This window comes from Paramormyrops kingsleyae, chromosome 15, assembly GCF_048594095.1.
Source record: "Paramormyrops kingsleyae isolate MSU_618 chromosome 15, PKINGS_0.4, whole genome shotgun sequence".
NCBI lineage: Eukaryota > Metazoa > Chordata > Actinopteri > Osteoglossiformes > Mormyridae > Paramormyrops > Paramormyrops kingsleyae.
Genome location: NC_132811.1, coordinates 23,811,024 through 23,833,406, shown reverse-complemented (window position 1 = coordinate 23,833,406; position 22,383 = coordinate 23,811,024). Strand labels below are relative to the sequence as shown.

General features: G+C 36.8%; 1 protein-coding gene across 3 annotated transcripts in view; it reads left to right on the top strand.

The window, feature by feature from the left end:
- The window catches only part of negr1 (neuronal growth regulator 1), a 169,655-nt gene extending 150,205 nt beyond the window's left edge, over positions 1–19,450 (top strand). For 2 of the 3 annotated variants that reach the window (XM_023840468.2, XM_023840469.2), the window contains one exon: positions 12,655–19,450. In XM_023840468.2, coding sequence (XP_023696236.1) covers positions 12,655–12,755 — 101 coding nt within the window. In that variant the 3' untranslated portion in view covers positions 12,756–19,450. The remainder of the gene's footprint in view (positions 1–12,654) is intronic. The other variant, XM_023840470.2, reaches the window with a different exon arrangement.
- Positions 19,451–22,383: the final 2,933 nt, after the last annotated feature.

Sequence of the window (22,383 nt, the reverse complement as noted above, 5' to 3'; positions counted from 1 at the left end):
CATAAAAAATGGAAGAAATTCACTGCCTTCCCCGATACGATAAAAAGGCACAAAGGGCCCAGATACAATATAACACAAACATATGGTGGGAACCTGTTAGCAGTGAAATTAAAAAGCATGATGCGGCACATTGGCTGAACCGCCCAATAGCCCGAGGAATTAACCATTAAAGTATTCCGAAATCGGCAAGCTATTATACCAGATCCTAAACATCAGTACCTAATAAAAATCTTGTCTAGGGTTGCGGTGTGATGGTAACGATGGTTTAGTTACATATGTGGCAGGTGACAGTAAGGCATAAAACAAAATTATCATCTTTCAACGATCTTTCAATGGCTTATCCAGGGTCACGGGGAGCGGGTAGCCTGGCCAGGGAAGCGCAAGGCGTGGGGTACCCTAGGTGGGGGAGCCAGTCCATTTCAGAGCATATCAGTATAATAGCTAATGGGGTGGGAATGGGCTAGCACACTGGCTCACTGGAGGGCACTGTACTGTAAGCCTCACACTGCAGAGTTTGAATGCCCACTCTGTCCTCTTTGTGCATGGAGTTTGCATGTCCCCTTCCACGTTTCCTACAGCTAGTCCAGCATCCTTCCACAGTCCTAAGATGAAGTCCTAGGTCTTCAGCTAAACGGCATCTATAAGTGACCCTGCAGTGCCTAGGTTGGGCTCCAGCTGTCACCCTTGCCAGAATGGATGGAAATATAAGAAATAATAATTATGTTCAATATTATGATTGCTAATCCTACTGTGAATGTAGTAACTTCCATTATTCAACTTGCAAAAAAATCTGTGTACTTATTCCATTTCCAGTTCAGTATGAATTCATTGCTCTCAGTAGCCAGTGTTTGCTAGTTAAGAGGTCAGTAACTTACTATGATCACCCTCTTTTTTAAGTTCAGAGCCCTGAATCGTGTGTGTGGGAGGAGGTGAGTCTGCCTTTTGCGTTCCACCCCTCCGCAAATTAACTTAGCGACATTTTGCCCATTTCTCTTGAAGTGTGTAGCTTCTCTCTCTCCAGCTGCTTGGGGAGTTTGCATCGACAGCAGCTTTGAAGTGCTACTAGGGAGCCTCAGCTTGTTTTCATCTGCGACTTAGGTGACGGGGTCGTCACATGCCATCCATTCTCTTATTCTAGTAGTACAGCCAATGTCATACGACTCCAGTCACTCTCAGACTTTTTGTGGTCCTACATTACGTTTACTGTTTTATTTTATTGCCCAAATAACTTGCTACCACAGTTACTGTATTAGCAAAGATAATTTTAAGGCATCTCTTTCATTGATATTTTAATGAATGGTTAATAATCCTGCATACAACAGAGACAATTTTAACACTGAAAAAAGCATGGATGTGTGAAATACCACATTACTCAGTATTTACTATTCTTCAATGCCACTCAACTGAATGCAGTTTAATCTTTGTCTTTCAGCTGTTCGTTTTCATTTTCTAGCAATTAACTTTTTTTTTTGTTTTCTAGCAGATTATCTGCCGTTCCAGCTGTAATTCAAATGTTATACTGAGTGCTAAGATTGATGAGCACTGCTAACGCAAGGTTTCAAATGCCTTGCGTCTGAAGTCCAAATAGGGAGAGACGTAAACAAACATAAACACTGACCCTCAATGACAAAGAGTAAAAACAGTGTGTAGTGACAAAGACTAATCACACATATATCTGGCAGAAGGCATACTTGTGATGTATTAAGTGCAACACATTTTTCAGGGAAACACTTTGGACTTATTCATATGCAGATCTCTGCAGCTATAGCGCTAAAGTGATAAATGGGAGGCGTTTGGTAATACGTGTAACGTAATGTGGATTTAGCTAGCAAAATCAATGTGATGACATTTCTATGTCACAGTTTCATGTCTGTTTTATGTAATTAGTCTATCCATCCGTCTGTCCGTCCATCTTCCATAAACACTGTGTGCACATAATTATTATGCAAAATATAATACAAACCCAAACGTAAAAAAAAATTTAAAAGCAAAAAAAGGAAGCCACAAACTTCAAACATATACGACCTTTTAGTCTTCCAGCCCTTTCGAGACACATACTTCTAATTCCATTAATAGGACACATCACATCTGTTTGTCAACCAAATACATGTCAAAGAAGAACACACTGGCAGGTGCATTTTTAAACATCTTATAGACACTTTCAGTATCTGTCGTAGAAGGAGAATATTTGCATGGCCTCTGCATCTTAAAGACATCAAGCGGAAAAATGTCTGTTATGACACTCCTGTCATATATGTGACATTCTCAAGTATGGAAGCAATTTTCTTTATATAAACTCAGGTATTTATATAACAAATAAACACATAGGTCTATAAATTTTGCTTTTTCTTTCAATTATTGTGCATGTACAATACTGTGCAAAAATCTTATGCAGTCGAAAATGTTTAATGCTATTTATCTGGGTAGTAAGTAGAGATGCACTGGCCATCAATATCAGCCGATACAGCAACAATCAGCCATCGGCCGATGGTTAAAAAATATTTTTAATTCCCTTTAAATTATATATATTATTCCCTTTAAAATGGTGACCCATATTGCTTTGCACACCCGCACAAAACAGTTAGAAAAATGTCTACTATGAGGAATTATTTTAATGTTAGCAGAAATGACGGTTTCATTCTCATTTTTTTAATTTTCCAAACATTGCTCTGCTAAAATTTCATGAGGAGGATCTACTTCACCTTAACATGAGGCAATGAAGAATATGGAGAGTTTCTGAAAAAACATCCATTCCATTAAAGGCTGCAGTGCTGCCCAATAACATTAGTCCATCAGTAACGCAAGCATTTGATAAGAAAACAAAATTCAGTGCAGGCTTTGCGAAATCAAAAGATATTAATTGGAAAATTATGAAGTTTATCACAGTTGATGATCAGCCCTTCTCTGTGATAAATGTTATAGATATATAAGATGTATACAGTCATAACATATAGTGCACTGGGATTGCTGATGTAGTCCAGACTTTTTCATATTTTTAGAATGTAATTTATTTATTTTTTAATTTATTTACGTGGATTGTCCCTTTAAACTTATTTAACCAGAACCTCCCAAACAATTGGTATCAGTATCAGCTATCAGTTTTGGCCAGAAATTTCCTTATTGGTGCAGCACTAGTAGTAACTGTATGAATTAATAAGTAGGTAGACAGACCGCCAGACAGACAGACAGACAGATATCTTTTCGCATAGCTAGATGAACATGGCTTCAGTTCCCAAATTTCTCCTCAGGAGCACCCCAGCCATTCCAGGTTTTAGTTTAATTTCACAACCAGCTCAGTTAATTAATTCATTTAATTAGCTAAATAGCTTAATGAGGTATTGTTTAACCAAAAATGGCATACTGGTGGTCGAGTCAGAAAGTACATGGGTGTATTGGATGGCTGCTGTAAACACTGGGGTGACTTTAGGAGAGGTTTTAAAACGGCTAAGCTGACACAGTTTGACAGACATAATATCATACTTTTACACCAACATGAAGATCATTTAAACATCATTTTCTTTGACAGCCTAAGACATTTACACAGTATTCTACCAATTGATGCATATGCACAAATTTTCCATAAAATGGTTTGAACCGTAGGTGCACCAAGCTTCGGAGGAGTATACTAATAAACCTACTTATTTCTGTTTCAGTGCTTCTCTGTTTAGTAACCATTTATCCAATTTGTTTTGAGATGGTCTGGAGGAAAACAGAGTGTGATAAGGCAGAGCTCAGTGTGAATAACCAGTATATTGCAAAGCATTCATAAACACTCACACAGCTCATTGTCACCATTTTAACAGAACTCCATTACTGCCCCACCATAGAAAAACTCAAACAAGATTCTTTTACCAGTGTAACTGCTAATCAAACCTGCAAGAAGGCAAAATTAAGCCAAGCCTAAACATTGCCAAACATCACAGGAGAGTTCTATGTCATGTGGCAAAATAATTATAAATGTAATGAGTGAATAGCAATATCTTGCTTCAGTTCAGGCAATGAAACACTTCATTCAATAATGGATAAGATACATTATAAATGTATCATACAAAATATAAATGAATGTTACAGTTTGTGGACACTCTTATTTCCCATGTGCTGCACTGGGTGTAACTGGAACGGAAACTCTCGGAGTCCCAGAAAAAGCTTTTCAATTGGAAACAATTGGTTGGAGTTTTTAAGAAGAATTAGTCCATGATATATAAAATTGGGAATTCTCCAGGCTCACTGTAACATTTTCATTAGCATGGATGGATGGTACACTTCTTTTCAATTTATTATATTTATTTCATATTTTGTTTTAAACTACTTTTTCCAAATATTCAGAAATTGATTTGGGCCTTGAATAACACTGCAATGTTAATGGCAAGGATCGCATTATAATGAACTAAATATTTTGTGCTTAAATACTACAACTCTGTAGCCAACTTACTTTTCTTAAAGGGGAAAAGTGATCCGAATATCCACTCTGTCTGTACTGATGTGCCTTTGTACTAATGTGAACAAGGCAGAATTTGAAATATTACAATGACCTGCAGTGACACAGCATATGATGGCAAAGTCTTGTTTTTACAGTTTGGTTTTGTTTAATGTTCTGAATAGTTTTAATATGAACTGGTTTAATTAAAAATGAAGTAAATATAATGAATATAATATTGTAGCCATGTACTGCAGTGAGATGCTCAAGTTGGGAGAACGTTTGTCTGGGAGAAGCAGAAGGTAGCAGCGAAGATGGTCTCAAATTACAGCCTCATTTAAAAACCTCTGCTCGGGGATTCAGGAACGAGTTATTGACTTTTTAATCAGATTGGAAGGCATGCTGGTGTTTATGTCGGATTTGTCTTACTCCCTTCGAGCAGTTTGTGTATCCAGTGCTGAATATAAATAGAGATCATGCTTCATTTGTATCAGATGGTTAGAATAGAGCTCCATGGGCAGTTAAAGACATGGCATGACAAAACGTTGGTAATGAAGCATATTGGTAAGCTAGCATTTAGCGGCATTCAGAGACTGTGCTGTCGGTAGCGTTAGCGAATCCAAAGACGCGTCATCATACCCCAAATTCCATGGAGGACATAAGGTCACCAAATGACGATTAAGGGCTCTGAGCTTCTCACTCAAAACCAGCAAGAAGATCTGTTCGGGGAATAGACAACATCACATGCTACATGTGCAAAGCATATGTCACATTAGCAACTCCATTTACTGCTTGCAGGTACCTGTCAGAAGAAATATGCTTCAAAACATGGAGCTGAATGTACCCTGTACAGTAATATTTCATATAATCTATCTTAATTTAACAGAGGAGCAGCTTAAGTAATGAAAATGTTACAATGCAGCAGAATTCATAGGAAATGAAGGAAGCCAGTTATATTATTAATTGCAAATGAGTATTTATTTTAAAGATTTTTTTCAATTTATTTAGTTTTGTTACCAGGTCACTATTTGTTTATTTATATTAGTGCTAAAAGGTAACACAACAACAACATCTGTTTCACAGAAGAGTGGCCAATGAATGAATGATTCAGCCTCAGTGCATGATGAGAGAAATGGACGTTAAACTGTGGGTCATTCTAGATAGATAGATCATTTCTGGTGCTCAGAATCTATCAGCATAAACAGCCCCCAGAAGCATTCACAACTTAACATTACAATGCAATACTTTTTCCAGTTTTTTTTTCAATTTTCTTTTTTTTCTTGGTCTGACGATAAGCTTACAAAACTCAGGAATAGCATAAAAGGAATAATTTTCTTAAGTTCTGTATATGATTGTAACATTTTCTATTACATTCTTGCCGAAACCTGATTTAACACAAATTTAGAAATGTATCCCCTCCCTCAGTACAAAGACATGCAATTGGGCTGATTGGTGTATCGTGCATGACTGTGCATGCGTGAGCGTGTGTATGTATATTCCCTGTGATGTTCTGACAGCTACAGTATAGGTCAGCAAACTCGACGGGGCCGGAGCTCACTGGCAGATTGAAGCCGGGCTTTGGTCAGTTTTTCACGCGTCAGTAGAGTTTGGGTTTGCATAGGGCTCATAGTAGCATCACACCTTTATTTTGTATTTGTTGTGCTAAGGTACAACAGAGAGGCCTTGTGCTTCTGTGCTGCCTGGGTTGGGCCCTGGGTCCCTCATGATCCCGTTCTGGATGAGTAGTTAGAGGACAGATGGATGGATGGATGGATGGATGGATTGATTATTGGAGTGGAGGGGTGAGTCAGTAAGTGTGAGATGTTATGAGAAAGTTACATGGAGAATTAAACTACGAGTCCCCACATGCACATACTGTAACATCATGTGATGCCAAGGGCGTAGCTCTGGCTGGAACATTGGGGGGGTTGAGGTCTCCACCCATTATGGGGGAAACATGATTATTGGGGGGGGTTGTATTAGCTGGTTTTGATCTATTGGGGGAACTGCATCCCCCCGTAATTTACGCCCATGTGTGGTGCATCACCATGGTGTCGGTTCGCTGTTTGAGATCTTGTGGCAAACTTGGATTGCCATGTCACAGTTAGGTCCTTTGATATCTCCCTAAGGTAGTTGGCAAGACCAGCATAGTTGTGATTGTTCGGTTTAAGACATGCTTTTTGTTGCATTGTAACAGGGTCACATCTGAAAGATACCAATTTATGCCAGGGATGTTTAAAAGAAGAAAGGCAGGTTTTTTTGCTCTGCTTACTCCTGTTCTCAGTCTTTAATTTGGCCGGATCCTACTGGAACACTTTCTGGAGCCTCTCTGCTTCTGACTGTCTGTGTTCCAGGACATATTTGCACGGACCCATATTTTTACAGACCAATTTTCACGCAATTTCCTTTATTAGTTTAGATTTATTCTTAAAAAATACATAGCATGTTTTCAGCACCGTGTTTTGTATGCCTTCTGGGACCTGCTCCTGTCTTGTTATCCCTCTCCTCTCATATGCCCTTGGCGTTCCGACACTTTCTGATTTACAGATTAAGCACTGCCTGTTCTCCTTCTCTTATTGCCTTACTTGGCCCCTGTCTTGAGAGTTTTGTGGTTTGTCCTTGTGGAAGTTTGGCCCATGCAGGATGGATTAATATGGGATCAGCTGGCAGAACACACAAGCAGCAAGGACATGACAGATTATTATTATAACCTGACGAGTTCCATTTCTACTGCTATATATATATTGCTGTTTTAAATAAAGTCTGCTGTCACTCTCACCTGCTACAGTGAATACTTCACCAGCATTAAAATACTAGCTGTTTGGGCGTCCCAGTGTTCATCTTAAGGTCCATATGTGTTTAAACCACTTGCTGTTGACAGTTGATCTGAATAATGTTTGCCTCCTTCCTCTTTATTCCATTTCCAGTTACTTGGCAATAGCATTTCTGCTGAATTCAACCTCTAGAGAAACTTTCCGCACCTGCATCTCGTTGCAATGCCCACATCTCCCCATGTGCTTGAGCTCCAGGGTTATTCCATGCTTCATATCTCCCACTCTGACAGCCACGTCATAGATCATAGGATCTTCAGATAACCACCTCTGAAATACCCTGCATTGTCTGATGTCTTGGGTTGGCTCGCCACTTTGAGCCATTGCACCAACATATTCCACGATAGTCGTGTAAGGCTTATTCCTTAGGTCTTTAGTGATAGAATTTCTGCTGGCTTCCTGTATCTGTTTCAAGCTAGCAGGGGTGTATCGTGCCAGTCTACACTGCTCTATGGTTCTTCTGGCTGGACTGCCATCTCATCAAGGTCTTAGGTTTTTCATAAATGTATTGATCCCTTTGGGTAGAATAAGGGTCACTCCAGAGACATTGTGAGCTAATTATTGCCAGGCGTCCCACAGAATCAGCCCCTGCATATTTCTTCGTTTTCTGTATACATGTCTTATATCCTGCATGCAGCGGTAATTTGCTTTTATGATTTGTGTCATTTGTATAACAATAAAAGGATGCTACAGTGAAGGTACAGTGCTGACAGTAAGTCTTGGGACACTTGCTTAATTATGTAACAATGCTGTAAATTCATTGGCTTCATAACAAAAGTCCGTTGACTAGCAATGTTTTACTCCACATATCTTTTGCACAGACATTTTCTTTTTATTTAGTGTCATAATTTTTCTGACTGGCTCATTCAGTTTTATTCTTGCCATTTTGCTATTAATTGCAATTGTAATCACTGACTCCTAAAGGAAAATAAACAAAAATATTTGCATTTTATGTTATTGTAAAGGTGTTACTAATTTAAAAACTCCCAATGAGACTACTTGTCAAAACTCAGAACAGCTCTTTTAGAACTATAATTTGGGTTTCACTTTATGACTACTTGAAATGTTTCACTTAAAACTACAGATTGTTTCTAATGTCTCATATGTATGTGTGTGTGTGTGTGTGTGTGTACAAAAGGACAAAATAATGATTTTGTTATAAGAACCAATACAATACAATGCAATATTTCTACTGAATTAAACAACCATCCCAAGACTTTCCATGAGCATTGTAAGTCACTGTTATGGCAAGATTACAAAATAAGTATTATACAATAAGGCATTATGCATTTTTAAATTTTAACTATTTTAAATATTATGCAGTGGTACCTCACTTCTCGAACTCATTATATCTCGAAACTCTTAAAAGTCGAACCAACCAGTTTGAAAAAAAAATTACCTAGAACTCGATCTGAATCTCAGAAGTCGAACTGTGAACGCTAACCTAAGATAACTTGTTCACGCGGGGAAATGAGTCACGCAGCACGTCTCTCAGTGGAAACGAAGGGTAACACTTTAGTTTTTGTGTAACCAAAAAGTTCCGCAATAGTTGTACAAATGTTAACCTAAAAGTTTGTGATTTACGAACAAATTAACGAATACAGAGTAATAATAAAAATAAACAATGGACCGCATGGCATAGTCTAGAGTTGGCGCAGTGTTGGGGCATGGCGTGGGGTTGTCACGATCTTCTGAGCAGGGACCGGGGAAGCAGGGACAGGACTCAAGCGATCGGGAAACACGGGGTTTAATTGACAACAGGCAGAACAACACAATAATGTTACAATGACCGGACTGGGGAAACAAACTGAAACGCTGACTAAATACAGAGGACTAATGACAACAAGCAGAAACAGCTGATCACATAGGGATTCCACACAAGGTTAACGAGGGGGCGTGGCACACGGAAGGAGCGGACGATCGGGGCAGGACAGTTGTAGTTTTGGGGTACATTCTTTATCGTTTTGGAAGCCATTAAGAAAAAAATGCTCTTCTTGTTTTATCCTGTTCATTTTGTGTTTAAATGCTAAAAAAACATATTTAGATGTAATTTTTTGGGGCTGGGAACCAATTAATTGGTTTTCCATAATTTCTTATGGAGAAAATTCAATCAGAACTCAAACTTTTTAGGATTCCAGCCCGAGTTCTGAATGGATTAAGTTCGAATTCTAAGGTACCACTGTATATGGAAAAATGTATGTAGCTAACATTACTTAAGCTCTTTCAGTGTCAAGTAGGCTAATTCGTAAGAAATTCGTAAGAGAGTTGTGATATTAAAGTCTGGTCTCATGTCCACATATTAATGGACTAGGTTATGCGATGCACTCATGTGAATATTTATTTGACCTAGACTCATGACTCGAAAAAACTTCCAAAGTCCATCTGAACCCATAATGTACAGTATGCAGCCTGTATACAGCTTAGCGAACTTTACATCTTTCTTTTGATTTTTTTCTCTGTCTTTTTTTGATCCGATCTGTGTGTTTGACAAATCATTTATTTTTTATGAATACATTTTTTTATTTGTTTTAAATAATTAAAATAATAACTTCTTTAATTTATTATTATAATTTTTAAATTATTTAAAATGTAAAACTTGAGATATTTGTTTAGTGTTGTTTTTTAATTCAGGTTCATGGTCTAGAATTAAACTTGTGTTTTTATGGACTCAGACTCGGCTACCCAGCTACCAGTAATGGACACAGTCTCGCCTCAGAGTCGCCCCATGTTGGATTTGATTTTAACTCAGACTCAACTAAGGTGGACACAAACACAATACTGTGTTTAGCAATTAGGAAATGATATGTGTTATATATCAGTATTAATTACTTAATTCTCACCAATTCTCACTAATTACTTAATTATTACCATGATATGCTAATGTCAGTAAGGTCACATTATCTGTGTTTATTGTGGTTTAGGTGAAATTGACCATGTTAAGTTGTTATGAGGGGCAGAATGGCTTGTTATGGCGATAGGTGCAGGTGACAGTTGTGTGACCACAATATGGTGTGGGACAGAGATTCTGCAGGCATGATGGCTTTGTGACTAGCTTCTGGGATTCAGTCTGTTTTTAGTTTTGGTTACAATTCATATAAGATATCAAGTTCAAGCATTCACATTTGGAGCTATATATAAGACAGGGAGAGTAAAAGAATGACAGAGATAAGGGAGGAAGGGAGGGAGGGAGAGAATGGCAGCAGATAAGGACTTCTTTGGGCACACTGGTACTGTACCCCGAAAATAATTTCCGCTGCTACAACGATTAAGTACTGAACTAAAAAGGGGCCTGTCAGTGTTTGTTGTAAAGAATGACAGTAAGAGATTAAAATCAATTATTTGAGTGTCACCAGAATCCAGTGCAGAACTTGGAACTGCATCATGTAGCTGTTCAGCTCTCCTTTATATCAGACCCTCATATTAAAATGTCCAAGTCGTCCGCAGTTTCTTCAGATGGATTTAATTAAAATGCCAAGCTATAAGCACATACTGCCATAAACAGAGTATGTAAGGATATTACAGCTAATGCAAAATGAAATGCTGTAAATAATTGAGCAATATACTATTCCCTTAATTCCTTCTCCTACCTAATTAAGTAGTGGTCGGCACATATTAAAAATAAATCTGCTTGTTACACAAGATGTTGAGATGGCTCTTATACAAAAGCACTACCTACAGCTAAACTGAAAGACTGAGAATATGCTCTTGTATATTCTGTATGCCCAGTACTCATTTTCCATCAGGGTAAATACATTTTTCTTCCGATAGGGATGTGAAATTTATAGATAAACGCCCTCAATGGCATCTTAAGGGTCGAATAATTTTGTTGCAGTAGTTACGCAGTGCATCCTCTGACTCTAGCAGAAGCATCGTAAAAGACGGTCTGTTTCTATGGTTACTGTGCTCGCTCCCCTAGCTCAGTAAAATGTGTCATTATCCACTGCTACGGGTGGAAGCAGAATAAGGCTGGGAGAGTGGTCTGCAGCACACTGCGCAGTGCAGTTTCCATAAGGAGCTCGCAAGTGCACAACTGTAACCGATTCCTCCCAGTGAGTGACCTTTTCTTATCTGTCAATCAGGTTTGGGGGAAAAAAATCACATAATTTTATAACCAGTGGTCAAATCTTACTAGTATACATGACGATAGTGAAAAGCATTAAATTTACAGATATTAAAGTTATTCATGATACCAAGGCATCTTTACACAGAGCAGACGTTAAATCATTTCTGGGTGCAACCATTGAAAGCTTTGTTATACTGAAGCACCCTGTGAGTAGGGTCACTGTAGACAGTAGTAATGTCAAAGGATTATAAGGGTATAACTTATTTTTTTCCTTTATAAAATGTACCTTTTTGATATTTCAATGTCAATATCTGTCTATCTATAAGCTTTCAAATTATAAAGGAAGTATCTAAATTCATCATAAACAGGTATTGGAATATCGTGCATTTAATTGTATGATGCTCTGCAGTGTGTTTGAAGTGTATCATCAGATATTCTTTCCTCTTCATTAATGTGATAAGTTTTTTAAAAATGGGGGGGTGTCAGTGTGATTACATTTATAATGCCTGCTTTGTCTTCTTAGTCCCAAATGAATGTCCAAGAGAGGAGATTCTAAAATCAGATGCGAGGATTTGAACACTGTTTAGTGTCTACAGAGTCTCTCTCTGCTCTTTGACATATAACCATGTAGATAAAGCATGCACACTCTGACCACTCCCTGCACACTCTGACCACTCCCTGCACACTCGTGACCTCATGCTGACCAGCCGAGTGGATGGCCCAGGAATTTTACGGGATAAAAACAAGGGCTGACATGACTTTTTGGGAATAAAGGGAGTGATTTTTTCAGTTTTTTCATTACTTCCATATGACATTCCCACATTCACGCTGATCTGACAAGGTACAAACATAATTACCGGCACTAACAGTAGCAGCATCGGAAGCTTGGGCTGCCCCTTATTAATCCAGCATTTCCCCTGGTAGCTCTTGGTCTGAAGGTCAAGGTGCAAACAGACCAGCTCTGAACACACATCTCCTGTGCATCTGGCTGAGGCTCTGTTTGCTTTGCGAAACCAATCAAACCGGAGCCATCGGCACTCAGCCCTCAGCCCAGTGTTGTTTGACTCTCAAGGCCACGACAATAGGACGAGCACGTGGACATTTGGTGGATATTGGTCTTTTTTGGGATAGAAAATAGCAAAACGATGTCATAGAAGCAAAGGAATATCAATCATTTATTTAAGAAAAGGTTTCGGATTCAGTAACTGTGTGGATATCGTATGCTTTCACCATGCATCTCTCTTCAGGCAATGAAACACCATGATGTGGATGATCTGCATGCCTCATGAGGAACAGCACCTAGCTTTTCAAAAGATAATCAGTGTTTCTCTTGTCTTTTGCAGCACCGAACACGGCGCCTTACGGCAGCACGGGCAGTGCGGTGGCCCTCTCGTCCTGCTGGTACCTCATCCTGGCATTCTCCTCCCTCATGAGTGTCTACTAGCTGAGGACAACCACACTATCTATAATGACTGTAACGAACCCTCAAAAAGCATTTACGAATACTCTGGCATTGCTGGCGACTGGATACGATCTGGTACGATTTGTTAAAAGCAACGTGGGAAATAATCAGCATTATAACATGTGGGAATGGTCGTTTTTCTGTGGAATTTCTCATTATGTAAATACAGAAAAATTTCTGCCTTTTTTTTTCGATTGCCCACTTGATGAATCAGTAGACATTGTCCACTTTAATACACAAAAAGCTCCTTTTTTTCCTCAAAGGTGTGGGTGCATGGAACGACATTTTCATCATCGTTATTGTTAATGGGTTAAAAAAAAATGTCTGCCAAACTCAAAATAGCAGCATGTCCTTTACACAAAAAAACAACATAGCCAGTATTAAACTAGGCCAAAAAAACCCACACGAACACACATGCACAAAATGATTACAATTATGAATCACATTAAAGTCTTAATGAGTAAAAAAGGACAGAAAGGAAGGAAAATAATGCTGCAGATTTTAGTATTTCAACCACACAACACAGTGAAGGCATCTGAATGGGTACTGAACTGACACCTAGTAACCTTAATGTGTGACTATTCTGTTTAATTTGGCCACTCAGTTACTAGTCGTACATGTATTACCCTGTGAGATGTAGTGTAAGCACTGCACTGTTTCATCCATTCCTGGCACTAGATGGGCTTTGCCTATTAACATATGCATAGGTAGCTCAATATGTAGCATTTGGAGATATATTCTTCATTATGATACCTGAGATTCCAGTCCATTTCAGCTTAGATTCAAGTCAAATTCCACATTTATACCAAAATCATTAAAACTGTGTTTGCCTCAAAAACACATACATATGACAGCAGTAACATACAGTATGTTCAGTGTTAATTTGCTTACCTAGGGAAGAAAATGGCCCAGTGTACACTTTGCTAAAGGCTGCCACAGTGAAGCCCCTCTGCGCTGAATGTGCCACGTGTGCAGCCTTTATTGCTAATTCATACCGCTGACCTGTATCCTTTATCATTTAATATTTTTAATTTTTCTGGCCACTGTAGTACACTGCACTTCTAGTATTACAGCAAAATATACAAAATCCAGTTCATTATTGCCACAAGTGACCACTTTAGCTATTCTACTCTAAACAGAGACATGGACAATCATCATAGAAATGAAAAGATGTAAGTCATCTTATCAAAGAAAGAGAAATGCTGATATTTGTCATCTCAAATGCTTAAAGTCAGTTACTGTACATTCAAATAAAAACCACAATACACCGTATGAAAATTTTGACTAAACTTGAAAAGTATGTGTATAGGGATTACATATTAAAAAGGAAAAAAAAAAGTTTGATTATGGTGAGATGCAAGAGCTTTGGAAATCAAAATAAAACCAAACTAACAGTCTAGAAATGAAGAAAGCGGAACTGTATACAGTATTTACACAAATCGATGATCATGGGCAAATGGTTTAGATAAAATGTTTTTTTTTTTTCAAAGATTTGCTTTGTTACTACTAATAATAGTTTTGCCATTGTGTATATTAACCAAAAAACTTATGAAGTCAGGAATTTGAAGCAGACGGATTTTGGTGTTTTACATGGGAGCGTACAGGCAACTGCTCTTATGAGTCATGTATCGGCCACAGTTTACGATATTTGAGGTGATTTAACAACTTCAGCTTTTGAAAATGAATATTTAAATGACAATATTGTAACTTTAAATGTTTCTGTCCCTTTTTTGAAATCACCACTAACCCCCAAAATACTTTTGCTATAATAATTTCTCAGTACAAATTCAGGGGTGATTTCTGAAAGTACGGTGTTACAGAAATCACAAGACCAGCACGGCAGGTGGCCGTGCTCTTTACTGTGGTATCCGTCCTTTTTTATTAATTAAGAAGAACAATTAATATTAAGATGCTTTTACAGTAGGTCAACATAAAACAGAACAATATTTGATGCTTAATTTTTAAGCAGTTCGCTTACATTGTTTTACGTATTGTGCAAATACAGGTAATGTTTTAAAACTTGAGTAGGTTCAGGTAATGTGTTAATTTTATCTTTTTGTTTCATCGCTTAGACTATTTAATCCAAAGCTATTTACATATCTTACATGTGTTACAATGTTAGTCACTTAAACAGCTGAATATTTTGATTCGGGCCTACCCAACAGCACAATATATTTGATCAATCAACAAGAACATGTGCTTTTTATATGCATTTATATTCAAAACAAGATTTTTCTTGGTTTTCACTAACATGTACTACGTTTTAATTGCTGCACATATAAATTTATCCTGTCTTATTTTAGTGTCATATACAGCTTGCTTACAGATTGATCTCATTAGTAAAACCTGTAACAGAACTCATATGAACTGATTCAGCAGAAGATTCTGCCAGTTTTGTTTGCATTTTGCCTGATGTCAAATCTACTACTATATGCTCGAGTTTTTTTATTTGTTTTTTTTTTATTTTTTTTAGTTAGCACATAGATGAATTATAAAATGTGTATTTATTAACTACCAGGTTAATCATTTGAAAAAGTTTAAAAGGAATCTTTTCTAGGGTCACATTTTTTTTTGAAAAAAAAAATTCTGCCCCCCAAAATTTTAAGAAGTATTGTATAGCACAGTTTACATTTTCAGATGCCATAATTGTACTTACCCCTGTGAAATGTATAGATAAAAATGTCTTCTATACAATTGTTAATTTATTCAGATTTATTCAAAGGGTGTGAACCAAGTAACTTGATGTTAAGTCATTAGCTTATATATTTTGGCGAAGTGGAGTTTTGTCTTTATAGCCAATTTTGATTAATCTTTGTGATTATCGAAAATATTAACAAACTTATTTCTTACACATGTGTGTATTATGGTGTGCTGAGATAATGGTGGTGCTGCATGTGAGATTACCTTGTATATTATTGTTAGATTTCCCCCTAAAATAAGAAGAGAGTGCCAATACTAGTGAGTACCCTACAGTATGATTTGATTTTGTCTCAAATGAAGGTTGACTCATTATTTATTCGAAAGCAGGCTGCGTTCTTTTTTTCCTTCTTACATACAGGTGGAAACATGCAATACATCGGTTTATCCTAGACTGAGTTATTTGTTACTCAAGTATTTGTAAGTCATCATAAATGTTTTGTGTGGAATTGACTATAACCTAGGTACTCTGTATGATGTGAATATCATTCTGTCATCTGGCTAAGGCTCTTGTAACTGAACTAAATTCATCTAAAAGCACAAAAGCTATTCTACCTGATTCATTTAGAAGCCTAATTTTTGGTTTATATATGAATTCTCCACATGTTTTATTTGGTAGTTTACTGTTTTTAAATGCTCTCAGCTTTGCTGACAAACTAATTTATAGCCAAAATTTCAAATCCATTTTTTACATATCTGTTGCAGCGGTACATATTCTTAAGCTGGTATGTTTTTAAAATGGAAACTAACAGCTGTCACTGCAGTGTTTAGACAAGGAGTACATTTGAAATTATTTATAATAACAAATGGCAGCATGAGATGAAAATCTCATTAAATAATGCACGAAGATTTGCAATTATAAATGGCATCAAATAGGTTAAATGTCTCCAGTTGTTTTTAATGTTGGTCTTTTATGGTTGATGGTATAATTTTTATGTTGTGCAAAATGAGTTTTCAAATATACGTGACCATAATATTTTGCCAAAATGTCTCCTTTACGTGGGATCCTCAGCTTATAGCCACTCATATGCCAAGGAATCCAATCTCCTAGGAAACAGTGTCAAATGTTTTTTTTCTTCTGCAACAATAACATTATTTCATTCTTTTTTTCCATTGATGGAAATTGATTTCTGCTCTATAATGGTTCCCCACTACATAAGTGGAAGACACCTTTATGAAACATTCAAATTTAAAAGAAAGAAAGTTACTTATTCATTTATTTACTTATTTTGGGGGTGGGGGGCTATAAAATCAATTAACATTACATCATTATGGCTAGTCCAGATGGTTCCTTCCAGTGTTCTGACATCACAGTATTGGAAGTAACATCAAATTTGTCCCTTAACCTTCACACAATCACGGTAATTACTCATATTCTATATTTCATAGAGACCATAAAGGATTTGTTTTGAATAATGAATTAAAAGCCTTCAATGAATCCACTTGGGGAACAAGTACTGTATTGTATTGAATGTGCCTTTAAATTTAAATACCATATCCAAGCCTCATATATAAATATTGCTGAATTAGTTAAGGCCCTTTCTATATTCCAGGGTAAAGTTTTCAACTATTTTAAAATGTCACTTTTGCCAGGTTCTTGCATATGTCAAGTATTGTACATATAATGTAGTAAATGGAAACCCTCACAGTAAAATCAGTCAATTACACTAATAAAACAAATTGTCTTTCAGATGTATGATGTATGTTTCAGTCCACCTGGTATGAGTTGGTTAGTCTGATCTGTTATTTTGTCCTATCATTTTTTTTTACCCATCGTTGTGTGGAATATGTGGAGCATCTATGATTTTCTCAGAATTTATATAGTTACAATGGCAAATTCCGGCAAAAAGCACAGCCCTTTAATTACAATACTGTTCTAAATAATTCTGGAATGTGAAAATTATAAGTGTGGCACTGATCAGTGATATAAAGACTAAATACAATTTTATGGCATTTAAAAATGATCAACAATAACAACTAGTAATCATTAAAAATGGAAAAAATTAAAGTAATTTATTTCAATAATATTTAACTCTAAATCTACAACAACATTTTGAACAAGAGTGCAAAAGATGTGTGGCAATGCATACATTTCTTATGTGTTTTCATACTATGTAAATTTCGGTCACATGACCGAAAGAGCAATATTTGTTTAGTAAACATCTTGATTGGCAAGACAAAAATCTCCCATTGTGTTGAATAGAATGTTCAATTTTCAAGGCTGTTAGCTACATTAAAAAGTACAATACAAAAAAAAACCTTATAAAGATGATAAGTATGGTGACGTCTGTCTTTATGATTCTTAAATCAGTTATTTAAAAATAATGTAGGAGTTATGTTTACAGGTAGATATGAAGGAGATGGAAGAAATGGAATAGGCCATTAGTTAATGAATAAATAGATTCAGAAATAGAAGGTAAAGTCTTGGAAAGCAGATAAATGTGACAATTTAGTGGAAATTAGCTGAGTGGACATAGCGTTTCTGTGGCTTTTCTCCTGGCGCCTTAGATATTAAGAGTAATTCATTTTCTGCCTGGTTGCGAGTGATTGGCCGCTTGCTCGTGAGACAGTTTGACAGGGTGCAAGATGATCTGCTGCAATGATAAAAACACATGGCGGCTCCCATCACATTCTCGCCATGTCTTGCTGAGATGTGTTTCAAAAAACAAAGAAGTCGGAAGAAGCCGTTTATAACTCTTTTTCCTGTGACCCTTTTGTTAATTGAATTCTACCCGTGCCTTTGTCTTTCTTGACGATTTTATTGAACCTGGAAAGCATCTCCTCACTGAAGCTTTCAGACTCTGATCAGCACTGAATAATTCATGCAAAACTCGATTACTTTGCACCAAACAAATATTCCAGGATTACCGCTGTACCTTGAGCTTGTATTCCTCACATTATGACCAGAATTATTGCAAATTTCTGACAGTAAAACAACACAATAAGCAGTAATATCTATCTCAGAGCTCAGATGTTACTAAAACAGTGTAGCTAAATCTTGATTTAGAGAAACAATCCTGCAGTTAATGCATTATCTGGAAGAAAAAAACTAACGAATGAAACAAAGTGAGCATGTTACTTTAAAACTTCTGATGAAGTATTTGTCAGCATGCTTTTTTATTATTTTCAGTGAGCTGGAAAATAAGTTAGCAGGGCAATGATGCAGAGTTCTAGATAATTCAACATGTATAACAGAGCTATCTAATCCTGGTTTCTGTGCGAAGCTGATTACAGAGTCATATTGGAAGTAGTGCTCATATAAGTGGCTTTGAAAGCGGTTGCCAGTTTTAAAACAGAATTTAGAGGGTGTTACATTAGAGGGTGACTGTGTACTAGAAATGACAGTAACTGGCACCCCATTGTAATTTTCTTGCAATTCTTTACAGTGAGTGCGAACTGGTAATTATGTTTTCATGAAAGAATGTGTTTACATTGGGTAAGGAACATGTTATTAAATATCTTTATCACTTTCCACTGGCTTTTTCAAAGAGCTGAATGTTTCGTTTTATTTTTCTGTATATACAGTACGCTATTATATGTACATTTTTTTTTTACCTTTTTATAAGGCAGTGATTGTGCGGACTGAATGGTACACCTAATAAACTAAAACATATTTGTTGGATTTTTTTTATTGTTTAATATTCAAAAGCATAATGCTGAGTTATATGTGATGAGAAATCTGAAATGGTTATCTTTACTCAAAATGTGTATGAAGGTCCTTTAGCCCCCAGGGAAATAGTTGTATATTTATAGGCTCTAGATCACTGGAATGACATTAATGGCTTTAAGTGGCATTGATATATATATACATATATACATATATATATTGATATTTGTTGAAAAAATGAATTGAAATTCATGTACTTTGGATTACTTAAAGCTTACATTGTGTATAGCACGTATGCAAGTCCATTTTCATTCTGTTCAACGTAATTTTGTAGCAGTGGTTTGATACTAATAAATGGCAGTTGATGATGGAACTGTAGAATGTTGATTTCAAATACTTTGCATGCAGATGTATTACTTGATCCTTCATTATTGAAAGCATGTGTACACCAAGTTTTGTATGAAAACACTTTAAATGTATATATTTGAAAGGCCATTGTCATATAAAAAATGGCAGGTCACCGTAATCTCATACTTTATTTATCGGTAATATCTTTTGTACATGTGGGCCATCCGTTAGTTCAAGGGCTCGGCTATTTTCACCTTGCCTTAGAAACGTGTAATTTACAATGACATTTTAATATGAAGTATGGGAAAACTGTGAAAAGGTGTACAATTATAGTGGACAGGGTTACACATAATATCAGTGAGCAATGACAGAATCCGTATAGTGCATATAGTAAAATGGAGTATTGTTGTCTATCACATAGCATGAGCCTGTTGTGAGCCTTTTTGTTTTTTCTTTTGTTTTTTTGCACATTTCTTCAGAGAGTGAAAAGCTGACAGGAGTTATTGTCATCATTGTACAAAGAACAAAGGACACTGGCAGCAAGGGTGAAGGAGAGCTGAGGAAGGAGATGATGATGACTGTGCCACCACCATCTCCTTCACTCATTCTCCAGCCATCTGTTTACAAAGCAGATACCATGGACCCATAAAAACCACCAAATCCAATTCACAGACAGACCAAGATTAGCTTTAAAGGGCACATACAGTATATTAGCTTGGATTATTTATGCATTAGTGATTCGTCACCAAAATTTAGACCTAAGACGTCTTTCGCATCCTTCAGTTGCTTAGTGTGATCATTTAATTGTTTAGTCCTCATGTCACCTAGTAAAACCAAAAAAGTATAATCCAAGTATATAAATTGGATTATGATCTAAAAATTTAATGCAAATCATGACCTGGCTGGAAGTCTGCATCGCCCAGAATCATGCCTCTCAGGCTTACATTGCAGATTCGATGAAGTTTCTTATAAAGCTCATTTCTGGCCCTATAGTGATTAAATTTCAATAAATCCAGTAAACCCTCCTAAACAGGTTATTTTGAAATTCTCATTATTAAGTGTCCATTCTAGTAAAAATAAAGTTGTTGTGTTGAGTTATATGACCTCTCTTTACAGGTGCATATTTGAAACCCATACTGTATAGACAATTTCACTTGACTTTACTTTAAGATTGACCTAATGTATTTAGTGCTTAATGCACTGATTGGATGCTTAGATAGTCCAGATATTCATTGTGTATCCATTACATACAAACTGTCAAACTTTTACTAAGCTACTAAAGTGGCTACTCTGAAGAGTAAAATGTCTTTCGTGTTGGTGACAGGCAATCCTCCAGGAGCCTGGCTGCCACATGCTTAATTGTTCCTCACAGCAGAAAGGAGATACTTTTCACAAAGCCCTGAATACTCTTCAACTTGCCAATGAGGAACTGCTGGGAGGCTGGCAAAAAGCAGAGCAGATATAGAGTTACTCAGGAACAAATCAAAGCAGTGTTAACCAGCATATATTAACTGAAATGAAACACTGAGTTCAGGAGTCGCCAAAAAAGCTTAATCGGAATACAGGGTTCCTAGCTTTAAGCAAATCTTTGAGGCCCCTGAAATTCAAAAAGTGCTGGAGCTGAACCAGGCTGTCCTCAAGCGACTCTTAGCTTTGAAAAGTGGTAATTACATAATTATATAGAATAAGATTTATGAACATCTGCTAAATATTCATGTCAATGCATATGTATTCAAAGCACTAATGAAAAGGAATGCATTGCATTATTTATGCATATTAATTATGTTGCCTACTGTGCTTGCTCACTCATAATTACAGTAGCAGATAGTCATACAAAATTTTATTTTTGCAACTAAAACAACCATCTGAGAATGTTATATGACAAACATTACACTTTGGCAATAACATTTTTAGTTAGTTGATGAATATTCTTCTAAGCGCTGTTTTGAAAAAAACATGACTCATTACAAAACTTGAAACAGCTATTTTAATGCTCTTTGCACAGTAGGTTAATAACACATTTAATTGCACAATTGGTACGGATGACTCAATATCTATGGGAAAAAATGCTGTTATCTACAGAAAATATCACAATAGCACAACTCATATTTCCACAATTTGTCTTGTAGCTGAAGAACATCAAATACCTAAAAAACAGAAGCTGATGTTAGCATTAAAATGGCTGTCATGCAGCCTGCTTAACTGCCCACCAGAAACCGAAAGGGAACAATAAAATAACTGAGGATCAAGCCATGTTCAGGCAAATGGTCTACAGCTCTCCCGTTCACCCAAGCGTTTGAATCACACTTTGGTTTGCAGTCAAGTTCCCTGAGCCTCATACTTCCTCCTCTATATGAACATTTGGAGGCAGCTTTCCTTTGTATTTGTTGTTGACTGGAATCTTGCATTCAGAGGCGTTTCTAGAAATTCCTCTGAAAATGTCACTTTGTCCTCCACGCTTGGGATGGCAATTTCAGTCTGAAGTAATACAGGTCCCACAGTAAGTAGAAGTTACTGAGTGGGCGGGGTACTCCTCCATAGATTTTGCTGAGCAGGGGGGGCCTGAAAGTAAATTCTGGAGCCCCCATGAAGTGCTGGGCCCCCTGAATCAGCAAGGATACCTACGCCTCTACAATACCCCTGCTTGCATTATACACTGTCGTACGGAGACGCAAACAACATTTCATTAGTGAGAGGTGATTTACTAACTGTGTTATATAGTGAGAAAAACTAGCAGAAAATGGCCAAGGTTAAATCTTTTTTGTCCTAGCTATTAGAAATAGACCACTGATTTTAACAGGTACCTCGGAATATGCATAAAAGAAAAAGAACAAAATTAGACTATATGTGTTGAAGCCTCTAAACAGATGGTGCTTGCTATTCACAATTAACACCCAAATACCGACGTGCTTGCCAACACAGGCAAAAAATCTGCAAGTTTCATATGTTTACAAACCA